The sequence below is a fragment of the Manis pentadactyla genome, chromosome 9, assembly GCF_030020395.1.
Source record: "Manis pentadactyla isolate mManPen7 chromosome 9, mManPen7.hap1, whole genome shotgun sequence".
Lineage (NCBI taxonomy): Eukaryota > Metazoa > Chordata > Mammalia > Pholidota > Manidae > Manis > Manis pentadactyla.
In genome coordinates this window covers 36,009,371-36,021,647 of record NC_080027.1, presented here as the reverse complement: position 1 = coordinate 36,021,647, position 12,277 = coordinate 36,009,371, and the positions used below count along the sequence as shown (strand labels likewise).

The 12,277-nt window shown below is 43.5% G+C and overlaps 1 protein-coding gene across 10 annotated transcripts in view; it reads right to left on the bottom strand.

The window, feature by feature from the left end:
• Positions 1 to 12,277, bottom strand: part of TENM4 (teneurin transmembrane protein 4) — a 717,007-nt gene that overhangs the window by 26,189 nt on the left and 678,541 nt on the right. For all 10 annotated transcript variants that reach the window (XM_057507188.1, XM_057507183.1, XM_057507185.1 and 7 more), the window contains one exon: positions 10,497 to 11,374. In XM_057507188.1, the coding sequence (XP_057363171.1) occupies positions 10,497 to 11,374 (878 nt within the window). The remainder of the gene's footprint in view (positions 1 to 10,496; positions 11,375 to 12,277) is intronic.

Here is a 12,277-nt window from a genome sequence, read left to right as displayed (position 1 = left end):
TGCTGCGTGGCTTCTGCCACCTGTCAACTTTTCTGTCCTGTCCCTGGTACTGATCCTGGCACTCTTTACCCTGTGACAGTCCCTGCCACAGTCTGTCACAGAGGAGGGATCTTTTGAATGAATCACCTAGTCTGTGACCGAAGACCAACTCTGGGAGAAGGGCCAAGGGGCTTTGGGAAAGTTCAAACTCTGCTGCTGATTGAGGAAGGGGAATGGAAGCCCTTTCTAGAAGGTGAGCAGCACAGAGGTCTCTACTACACACCTCAGGCTTGGGCTTGGTGGGGCAAGGCCGTTGGGCCCTGTCAGGCCTTTGGGCTCTCCTGTAGGTAGTTAAGGCACTTTGGAAACCTGTTTCCTGTCACAATGTCTCATCTCCCTCCCTGAGCGCTGAGTCAGGTTCTTATAAGAAATGGTCAGTCTGGCTTAGGGGAGGGTGGTGGTGTAGCCTGAAACTTGGACTGGAGGGCTGAAGGTGCAGAGCGCCCCTCACAGCTGGGCAGGAGGGTGAGTCATGTGTGGGCTGTGATCTGGCATGTTTGTCCTATTCTCACCCAGAGACTCTCAGAGCTCTGCTCCCATTGCCTCTAGGAGAGGCCAGTGTGCGTTTTAATCCTTTATGGCTGCTAGAAATTCAAACAGGAAGGAATTTCTCAAAAATGTTTGCTTATCTCTGGGAGGCAGAATTACAGGTGATTTTAATTCCTTATTTATATATATATTTTATATTCCCAAGATTTTCTAGAATTAACATGGATTATTTTCATAATCAGGAAAGTGCTGTGACAACCTAAGTAAGGCCACAATGCAGGGAGCTCGTGAGCATGGCCACCTTGGGGAAGCAGACCTTTTAAATTACTGGCAATTACAGCAGGGTCTCACTGACAGGATGTCTGCCAATATCACTCTCCAGGCCTCTTCAGTAAAATATTACTAGGGAACTCCATGTCTCTGAGCCAAAAATCAAGACACCCCCCCTTCTTCCCAAAACTGGTTCTGCACCATCTTAACTGTACGAGTAAGCTGAGTCCTGTCAGATCTGGAATCAGCTTTTAAATCAACAGGAAGATCCATTTCATGGGATGGGGTGTGTTGTTCTAGTTTGGTTCTCTGAACACCTGATATCCACGTATATACTTTTTATTAATGAGACTCCTCACTCAGACTATCTAATTTCCTGACCTAACCAGATAAAAAAGATTTTAATTGGCGATACAAGATACTTTAAAATGAGTTGTGGTGTATTATGAGTAAGATTTGACAGATTGTTGATTAGGGGCCAGAGGTCATATCATACTACTTCTAACTAGGCCTTGCTCAAATGCCACCTCCTAAAGCGCTCTCTGGCCTCTCCTGGTCCTTTCAGTGCTACTCTGGCACAGCTCTATCGCAGAAAGGGTCCCCTGCATCCTAATAGCTGGCTTTTAAGTTGTCTCCTTCTTTGGTCTGGGAGCTCTTGAGTCAGGACAGGGAGTCAGACAGTCAGGCTGGGAATCTGGATCCCACCACCTGCCGACAATGGGACCTTAGAGGACTGGCTCTCAGTCCGTTTCTGCTTCCCCAGCACTGGGGGAAGGGAAGACAGGCAGGGAATGCTGGCAGAACAAATAAACAAATGCAGGATTGGACATATAAGGCCTCTTTCCCGCTCTGTTGGAGAAGAGAGACCTCCTGCAGACCACATGCTACCTCCTGCAGGACTTGACAGAGGCTTGACACACAGTAGGTCCATAATAACCGTCTGCTCAATGTATAAATACAGAGACAAGTGCTTTCACTAAAAACTTTAAGTCTCCGTAGGCATCTGCCCAGAGTATTAGTATCCAAGACAGAAAGAGGCTTTGTATAAAGGCAGACAATTGTAATTATTATTGAAGGTAGCCTGTAATACATAATTAAATTGAGCATGAAGAAGATACAATAAAAAGGCCCCATGCCTCCAAGATCTGGTTTTCATTTTATCTGAGATGGCTGAAAACAGTAATTTTCACTCTCACATTTTCCATTAGAAGGACTGAATGTCTTAATTAAATGAACATCAGATAGAACAGCCAATTCACAGAATTTTCTTGTCTCTTACTCATTCATTTCAGGGCCTTCCAGAGCTTGAGAAATGCCACTGGATCTCTCTGCTGCCTGATCAATACCTATGATTATCCCATCAGAACACCACTGCTTCTGCCTCTGCGGGGAAGAACTGGAGCTGACCATCCTCTGGACCTTGAAACCTTGCCTGTGGCCCCTCTGTGGAGCCCTTTCTCTTCCTGCTACTGAGCTGCCAAGAGAAGGGAGGCTGGTGTTGCCCAGCAAGGTGCTGGGGGTGGTGGGGGGATATTCTCTGCACCCTCTGAGTTCCAAGGGGCTGTTTTAAACCTTGGCCCCATGATTGGGTGACTTCTGGACAATGGATTGACAATGGCCTCTGTTGTGGACTTTTTTAAAGTACTGGCCAATTTTCTTTCTAACCAAGAGGAATGGAAGGCACGTGTTGGTGTGCGAAGGTCCTTGGAGCCGCACGGCCTAGGTTTTGAATCCAGGCTCACTACATGCCAGCTGTGTGAGCCTAGAGCATGGGCATTCTGTCCTGTTTTCCTGCTAACCATCAAACTTCCTACCCCCGGGCCAAGGGTATTATTTCAGGCAGGCTACATATAACTTCTGTGAGCCTGTTTTCTCCTCTATGAAATTAGGATGATAATACTTACCTTAGATACTGTGAATACCAAAAAAAAACATGTGAAGGGCCTGTAGGACCCCGTGGGACTGCCCTCACTACAATGTCAACTCCCTGTGGGGAGGGACTTGTTCGGTCACTGACATATGCTCAGAATCTAGAAGAGGGCCTGCCACATAGCAGACACTCAGTAATGTCAATGTTTGCTGCTTGAATGACCTGGTCCTTCATGCCTCTCTTCCTGCTTCACTTTGAACCCTATTTTTCCATACTTGCTGCGTTCTGCTACATCTGTTTCTGTTCTCCAAACATGCCAAGCTCAGACCAGGCTTGGGTGCTCATACATACTGCTCCCCTGGCTGGTGAGGCTCTTCCCTCCAATGCTGTATGGCTAGGTCCTTTCGTTACTCATGTTTTAGTTCAAATGTTACCACTTCAGCCAGGTCAGCTCTGATCACTCTTTCTGAAATAGATAGGTCCTTTCATTTCTATCACACTGTCTTATGTATCCTCATTATACTTATTATATTGTTTATGTATTTGTTTGTTGTCTGTTTCTTCCCACTAGAATGTAAACTCTGTGAAGACAGGGGCCTTGTCAGTATCATGCCTAGAGGAGTACTCAGCATACAAGAGGTACTCAATACTTATTTCTTGGATGAATGAATGAATGAATGAGCAGATAAATAGTAGATACTATTATTGGTTTTTCAAGATGTAGACTGAAAATAACTATGAACTCCACCCCTTTTACTTCCCCCCGTCTATATGAGGATGGAAAAGTTCACTAATATTCATAGAGTACCTTTTACGTACCAAGCACTGTGCTCATAACCATCTTTTGAAGGGAGGCATTATTACTGTCATTTCAGTTTGGTGAAGCTGAGGCTCAGAATGGATAAATAACTTGCCTAAGATCACACAGGTAACAGAGGAATATAGATTCAAAGTCAGATCCCTCTGACGTTAAAGTCTGTGTTCTGTCATCAAGCATCCCATAAAAATGATGCTGTTTCAGATCAAACCTTTGTGTTCAGCACTATGTTAAAGAAAAAATTGTGTTTGGGAATCTCAAGTGGGTCAAGAAGACTGACAGTTTTCTCTTCAAGATGCTTTGCTTTGATCACATTGCAACTGGCTTTGCAGTGATGCCAAGTCCCCATTTGGGGCTGTGATGGAGATGGCTAGAGGACTGCCTTTTCATTATTTCTCTCCACTGCCTGTTTTTCACCCTACTTTCCCAAAGAATCTCTGGAGCATGGGGCAAGAAAACACATAAAAGATTCATACAGCTGCTGTGAACCTGGCTCTCAGAGGAGGACTGCTAATGGGTATCGTCACACACACTGCCAGGCTTCTCCTTCACACTCAATACTTCAGATCTCCAGCCACTTACTAGGTGCTGCTGGCAAGGAAAATGCCAAATTCCCCCTATACTAACTTTTTCTGACTGGGACATTTTGGTTGGAAAATGAAGATTTGATTGTTATGACTTTCATCTATGATTGTTTCAACCACCAGCATCATCAAGAGGAAGTGGACACTGCATCCTCTGTGATTAACTAGAGTTCACAGCACGTGCACACAGATAGTTGGTATCATGGCATCATTAGCTCCTTCAAAATGGTACCAGAGCACTTTTTAGCTTCTGCAATAAAATCTTACACTTGCTGCGCATGTTTCACAGAATATATCCCAACAATGAACTCTAGCCTTCAGGATTTCTAAGATCTGGTCTACCTTACCACTGTTGGTCTTATCTCTCACTACTGATGTACCTGAGGCAGTGCATCTGGTGGAAGGGACTCAGGTAGTTCTGGGATTGCATCCTGGTTCTGCTGCACATGTGGGTCTGTGAGAGCCAGCCAGGGTCTGTGCTGGTTATTCTGCTCCCCCCTCACATCCATTTTGTGTCCAGAGGAGCTGACCCCTGCAAACTGTATCACTGGGATCCCTTTGATGTCTTTCTTCTGGTTGGATTCACTCAATGGTAGGTACTGGCAAGAGACTGGTGGGCTAGAGGGGAAGTTTTCATTACTTCATATCTCTTTTAGTGCCATATTTATAATATTTATAATAGTGGCCATATCTGTCCACAATTACAGTGTGTGCCAGACGCTTTTCCTTTGTTGTTATAGCTCCTACTGGGCTTCACTAACAATATCCTATTCCTTCCCTGCCTTGTGTTTCAGCCTGAGGGTTGGTCGTAGTTGTTCAGTGTAAAAACTAAAAAGTGCTGGATGCCCACCATCCTTTCTTGGTTTTCTTATTTCTGCCTATACCTCTATAATCTTTCTTTATTTGAAAGATACTGTTTTGCTAGGTATAGAATTCTGGGTTGACAGTTTTTTCCCCTTCTAACACTGCTTTTACCTTGCATGTTTTCTGTTAAAAAGTCTGCTGTAATTCTTGTCTTTGTTTTTCTGTATAAAATTCCTTTTCTTTTTTCTGGCTGCTTCCAAGATTTTTCTTTTTTCAGCAGTTTGAATATACACCTACCTAGATATGTGTGTGTGTGTGTGTGTGTGTGTGTGTGTGTGTTTATTCTGCTTAGTGTTTTCTGAGCTTTTTGGGTCTATGGTTTGGTGTCTGTCATTACTTATGGGTAATTCTTGACCATTATTTCCTTAAATATTTCTTCTGCCTTGTTCCTTCTCTCTTCTCATGGAATTTCAATTACATGTGTATCAGATCAGCTGATATGGTCACCAGCTCTTGGATGCCCTGTTCTGTATTTTCTGTGACTTTTTTCACTTTGTAGTCCAGTTTGGATAATTCATATTGACCCATCTTCTTTCCTTAGCTGTGTCAAATCTACTGATAAACCCATCAAAGACATTCTTCATCTTTGTAACTATTTTTCACTTCTAGCATTTCCATTTGATTCTCTCTTAATAGTTTCTATTTCTCTGCTGAAAGTATCCATCTGAGCTTGCATATTGTTCACCTTTTCCATTACAGCCTTAACATAATATAGTTACTTTAAATTCCCTGGAAGATTGTTCCAAGATCTGTGTCATATTTGAATGTAGTTCTGATGATTCCTTTGTCTCTTGGGAGTGTGTTGCCTTTTCTTGCCTTTTTGCATGTTTGGTTGAAAGTGTGCCGTATCTTTGATAGCAATGCAGAGACCAGAGTAACAGGTTTTATGCCTGGAAATGGGTATGAGTTTCCTCCTGCTAGGACTTTGGTGAGGGGATTTGAATTAATTTAGGTAGGATTTGGGCTGGCTTTGAAGTTTGTTATTTCTATGGTTAATCTTAGTGCATTATAGGCTTTAAATTCCTCTAGCAATGCTTTGTTTTTAGCTTGTGAAACGGGTTTGCCAGAGGGTATTTTTCCCCCCAACGTTTATTCCATCCACAGCTTTAGATCCCCTCCTGATAGGGGCATCAGAGAGCATCTCATCCCGTGGTCTTGCTCCTTTCATTTTTTCCCTTCCAGCAGTATTCTGCTTTTCACCGTGATGTTCAGCTTTTTAGCTAGCAGTGGGGGTGGTAAACGTGAGAGAGTTCTCTTTTGTTCTGATTTAAGGCTAAGTCTTTTTTACCCCTGTGTCCCTGAGTCTCAGGAGTGTGTTCTCTTCAGTGCTGCTGCCCTTTTTGCAGGCTGTAATTGTGGGCGAATTACATACTTCTACTCACTTTCTAGCAGAAGTTAATCCCCCCCCCTTCTACCTATAGTGAGTTTGCACCAGTGCCTAAGTAGGATAGTATTAGTTGTCCTTCTCTCCATAGATTAAGGTTTTTGTTCCTCTGTGGGAGATAAGGTGAGAAGGATATGGGTGGACTAGGCAGTTATTTGTGCCCCTTTGTGAGCAGCTGCAGTACCCTTCCCCCAGGCCTACGGTAAAGGACACTTTCTTAAATTTTTCTCTTTTCTGAGAGTACCTACAGGGGTTTGTGGAGAAAAGTTCTTGAGAGGACGGGGACTCTCCCATTTTCTACAGGCTCCAAGAGCTTCATACTCTTCTCCCACTATACACTTAGCTTTCATGAGCTTGACAACCATCCTAGCTGAACTTTTTTTACTAGTTAGTGGTTATGTTTATCCCCAGGGAATCTAGGGCTCACATTTTGTCTTTCTCATCAGGAGTAAGTCTCTCCTTGCATTGTCAGTTACCCTGTGACCTCAGAAAAAGAATTGAAGGAAAAGTCATGAATTTACCATTTGTCTGGTTTATTTTCATTGTAAGGTTGAAAGCAATCCACTCTTTAGCTCTTACATCCTCAAGCAAAACCCAGAAGCCAAGTCTCTTAATTTGAACCATTTGAGATGAATTCTATGTCCTGCTGGGAGCAATGATGATGTTGGAGCTGGGATTTGAATGGAGTATTCTTCTTACTATGGCATATTTTTTTCCCCTTCAACTTCCTTCCCTCTGAACTTACATTTCATTCATAAAAATATTAAGTGAGTACCTACTAGGTGGCATGCCCTACGCTTGATACAGAGATAAAAATTAGATTTTCATAGTAGTTAGCATGAGCATAACTATGGCAGGAGCTGTCACAGGGCACCACGGGATGCCAGAGTCTCTTCCCCCTAGAAACTTTGCAAAGCTGGTTTCAACTGAATGCTGGAACCTGCCTCATGTTCATCAGGCTGTTTTCTTAGCCACCAAATGTCATCTTCCCAGGAGTCCAAGTCTGAAATTAATGATGCCACACATTGGAGATGAAGATTGAATTATAGAGTCCTTTGAGGTTTTTTACTAGCAGACCTATGGACTGAGGGAAGGAAAGTAATCTTGATAACTCAGAACTGTGAACTCTTTAAGTCAAGTTGCTTTGAAGTGTGTCGTGTTTGTTAGATGCATTATTTAATCTGTTGAGAAGATCAATAAAGCCAACTTAAAACTTGTTTCAGCAATAGCCTATGTCACAGGCAAGCCAGGGCTGGTTTTTTTTTTTTCCTTTAATATTAGAGCATTTGGGTTTGGAATCCACTTAGCTACCTCTTGATGTTACAAGTAGGAAATTCACTACAGCAGTATACATTGGCAAAATCTGTCCAAATCTGTCTTAAGAAACACCACAAACCTTTACTTCTTGGGAACTTCATAGTTTGCACAGTATTTTTACTTCCAGTATATCTTTAGTGTTCTGATCCTCATAAAGGCCCTGAAACAGGGTAGGGCAGGCATTATTTATGTCTGGGTGAGACTTGGGTATGACTTTGCTCACAGTTGAGCCGAACCATTTTTCCTCAATGCACTCTACATGCCTTTTTTCAGCCTGTTTTGGGTATGCTCAGGGACCTGATCCCTTTTTCCTAGTTCATACCTTGATCCCTGATCCTCTTTTCCGAGTTCATACCTTGAACCCTCAGACTTGGTATTTGATTCTGTTCTTCTGGTGTGGCCTCTAATTCCTACCTACGTCAATTACAACCTTTGTCCTCTCCTCTGATTAATTTACTTGCAGCTGCTCCCAGGTAATACCTTTCATGCCTAAACAATATTTCTGCAGTTACTGTAACTGCCACTAACTGCTTGAAAAAGCAACACTAGTAACAGATGCTCTCACTTGAGGACTTAGGATAAGTAGGACATTGAGTTTTCCACATTTTATCTTATTGAAATTTAGAACCTCAGACTAACCCTATGAAATAGATACATTTTTACTCCTATCACAGATAATTCACCAAGAACCCAGGGTGAACTCAGTCAGTGTAGGTGAAAGAACATGGATTTGGGCTCTGGCTCTGCTATTTACTCACTGTGAGATTTTCTAGTAGCTATCTAATCACTCTGTGCCTCAGCTTGTTCATCTGTAAAACATGCGGATGATAATTTGTACTAAGATTGCCACAGAGATTAAACAGGAAAACGTCTGGCATACAGCAAGATCTCAATAAAAGTTGAGTTTCTCTTTTTATTTTCGAGCTTTCATCATCCACTTGTAGATACTGCTATGAAATTGATACTTTGGATTTCTAAATGCCATTTTATAAAAAATGACTGTACCAACTTCCTTCTTCATAAACCATCAACCATGGCTGTATGTTTGATCAAGGAAGACAAGGAAGTGGGAAAGGGGTCCCTCCTGGTAGAGGTGTAGGAAATGGTTTTAGATTTCAGGGACGGTTGAGAGTTAACAGCTGCAGAGATGTGTAAGTATTTGGCGTGGGATTTGAGGGAGAGACCTTGGGAACTAGTTGAGTGTACCAACTTGCTCTGACAAAGAAACCCCTGTATTAGCTAAATAATATGTAAGGGATATTTCCATTGGGCAATGGGGGAAAATTGAATTATTTAGTGTATTTCCATTTCAATGAGTTAATCAAGATAATTGCTGTTTTTCTGGATTGTTGTCATTTCTTTGTAATTAACAAGGCCCTTGTTTGGAGAAAGGAATTTAGCCAGTGAACTTCGTACAAATTGCTATGATATTTGTTGGTGTAAATTGTATTAAAAAATCTATTATAGACACTTTTCCTTTGGATTCTGACTGTGAGAAACTGATGGTTGATCAAGCTTGAGAAAAATTTACAGTTCCAGGATTTAAGTTCACTTGGGATTAACAAACTGAGCAGGGGACAGTGGGACAGAGCTGAAAGAACATGAGCTCTGGCATCAGACTGACTTGGGTTGTAATCCCTGTTCTAACATATTCTCACTATATAAGAGTGGGCAGATGAGCCTCTCTGAGCCTCAGTTTCTAGTTCTGTAAAGTGGATAGTATCACGCATCCTCCAGAGCTTCTGTGAGGTTTAATTTCAATAATGTGGTTCCTATCTCATATCTGATGCTCAGTAGGCTAGTTCCTTCTCCATTGCTCTCATACTTACCTAATAGATACATATCAGTAGTCTCAGTTGCCTAGAATATGGCTAAGACCTCAAAAAGAAGCTTTAAAAAATCTAAGTAGAAAAAGAGATATTACAAAGTCCATTCATTAAAATAGCTCATAGAGGAAAACCATATATATATATATATTTGATTTTGGCTAGGTTGAAACAGTCTGATCTTCTGGTTCCCTGACCATATCACTTAAAGCCCTATCCTAGATGAAGAAAAGGGAAGTGAGCTACTTGAGGTATGCACAGACTGAAACAAATAGTGACACACTAGCGCCACACTCAGGGAGGAAGCAGTAAAAATGTACCCATTAGGCACGAGCTAATCCAGTTTAGAATCACTTTGGGTAGGGTGCAGGGTTCTGCAGCTTCGTTTCCTCACTTCCTGGAAGCTATCTTCATATTACAGCATAATAGGCAATTGTGGTTGTTCCTCACTAATGACCTTAATTCATAAGAAGAAAAGTTGCATTGTGTTTGTATAACGTGTTTGAGAAGGGAGGCACTTCCTAAATTCCATCCAAAATGGGTAAAGTGAAAATAAATTTTTTGAAACTTGAAGATGTGAGCTTTGATTACATTTGGAAATTCATCCACATGGAGCTGTCCCTTCTCCCACTGCCTTATTTCTGGGTAGTGGTCATGTGAAGATGCCAGCACTCCATCAAGTACTTTTCATCTACATCACTTCCCTGTGGCCTGTTGGGCAGGTACCCATTGTTTCCATTTTACAGATGTAGAAACTGAGGCCTAGAGAGATTAAAGCCCATGGAAGAGTTGGGATTCAAGCCCAACTCCTCTGACTCCAAAGCTATGCCCTGTCTCCTACACTATGCTCCTTCCTAGGAACAGTCATCCAGAATATGAATGTACAGAACATATTATAGGTAGCAGTTTACATCCCAAATCTTGAACTAAAATGAAATATCTCAAAAATTAACACTGGAATTGCCATTGATTCATTTCTAATCCTATAATACATCTCATGAAACAAAACATCAAATGGTCTTGTCTTGGTACTTACTCGTAAAATGTCGTCCATCCATTTTCATTACTTTTGGTTGCCAGGAGGCCAGAGTTGCCATGGTATGTCATCATGGCCAGCTCATGTCCCTGTGTGGTCACACTCTTGAGGGCACTGTTGGTGCCCATGGTCACCCAGTACACCTGGCCATCGGGGACCACCAGCCAGAGTGGCATCCCGGTTGAGTCCCGGCGGACGTTCACCATGTTGCCGTTGTTGTCCGTGATGAGTGTGACCTCGCCGTCCCCGGTGTAGGTGAAGTTGTACAGGTAATCTCCTGTGGTCAGGCTCTGGGTGTACAGATGCTTGCCGCTGGTATCAAACAGGTAGAGTTCCTGGTCGATTGGTGAGGACAGCTCATACATGTTCTGGGTGTTGAGGAAAGGCTTGTTCTTCCTGATAAATCGAATCCGGATATTCCCAAGGTCAGCCACGTAGAGCTCTCCGTCAGCACACACAGCCAAGGAAGATGGAGTATTCAGCTTCGCATCCTTGGCATAACCATCATCTCCAGAGAAACAATCACAGTTGGCATCATTTTTACAGTCGCAGCCACTGGGAGCCCCGGCAACTAGTGAGATCTCTCCACTAGTGGTGACCTGCCGGATGCGGTTAATCTTTTTCTCATCAGTCTCAGTGATATACAGGACCCCGTTGTGAGACACAGCCAAGGCGGTGGCTGACTCCAGGGTTGCGTGGATGGCCACCTTGCTTAGCAGAAAGTGGTCAATGCCGGGGACCTGGCAGTGCATTGGCCTCCCAGCAATGATACGCACCTGATGGTTTTCAGAGATTTGCAGGACCACGTTGTTGTCGAGGACATAGAGAGAGTTGTCCATTGGGTTGATGGCTAAGTCTGTCGGCCACTCCAGGCGAACCTGACAATGGAGACACTGACACTCAAATGCCCGGCAAGGTGCCCAGCAATCATCCCACTCCCTGTTCAGCCTACAACTGTCCCAAGTGCATTCTCATGCAGCCCCGCCTGATGCTCACAGCATCTGTCATCAACAGTGGATGTCAGCCCCTGATCAGAATGAAACCATGAAGAGCCACCCCTGAGGCATCTGTTGGTCTCTAGACTGACCACACACGAAGAGGGGACCAACAACAACAAGAAGCAAAGAAAAAGTAGGCGAGGGCTAGACTTTGGAGTCAGACGGGCCTGGGCTCAGATCCTAGCCCCACCACTTACGACCATGGGCAAGTTACTTTGCCTCTCGGGGCCTCAGTGTTTGCATCTGTAAAACAGGAATGACAGCAGTGTGGAGTGACCCACAGTAAGCCCCATTAACGGCAGTTGACGTGAAGGAGTTGGGAGGGGAAGGCAGATGGAATCTGGAGGCTCAAGTAGGAGTTGTTCAACGGCATAAGAGAAACTCTCCATGAACTGGGGAGAAAATATTAATGCATGGCTAGGTGCTAGGGATGTCAAGACAAAATATCCACGGCTCCTGCCTGATGGTTCCAGACAGTGATTCTCAAATCTGGTTGCCCATTCCAGTTACCTGTGGTGATTTTAGTAAGTAATGGTGCTCAAATGCCACCTCTGTCTGTTAAAACAGATCCTTGGGTGTAGGTAGAGCACTGGCATGATTTCAAAAGCTTCCTGGGTGATTTGGACATGGGGCTGGGGACCATGGTGGATCCTCCTTCAAGTGAGATCGCTGGACTGGCAGCACCAGCAGCGCCTGGGAGCTGGTCAGTGATGCAGAATTCAGCTCTCACCCCAAACCTGCTGAACGGATCTGCATTTAAACAAAATCCCCGGGTGGCTCCTG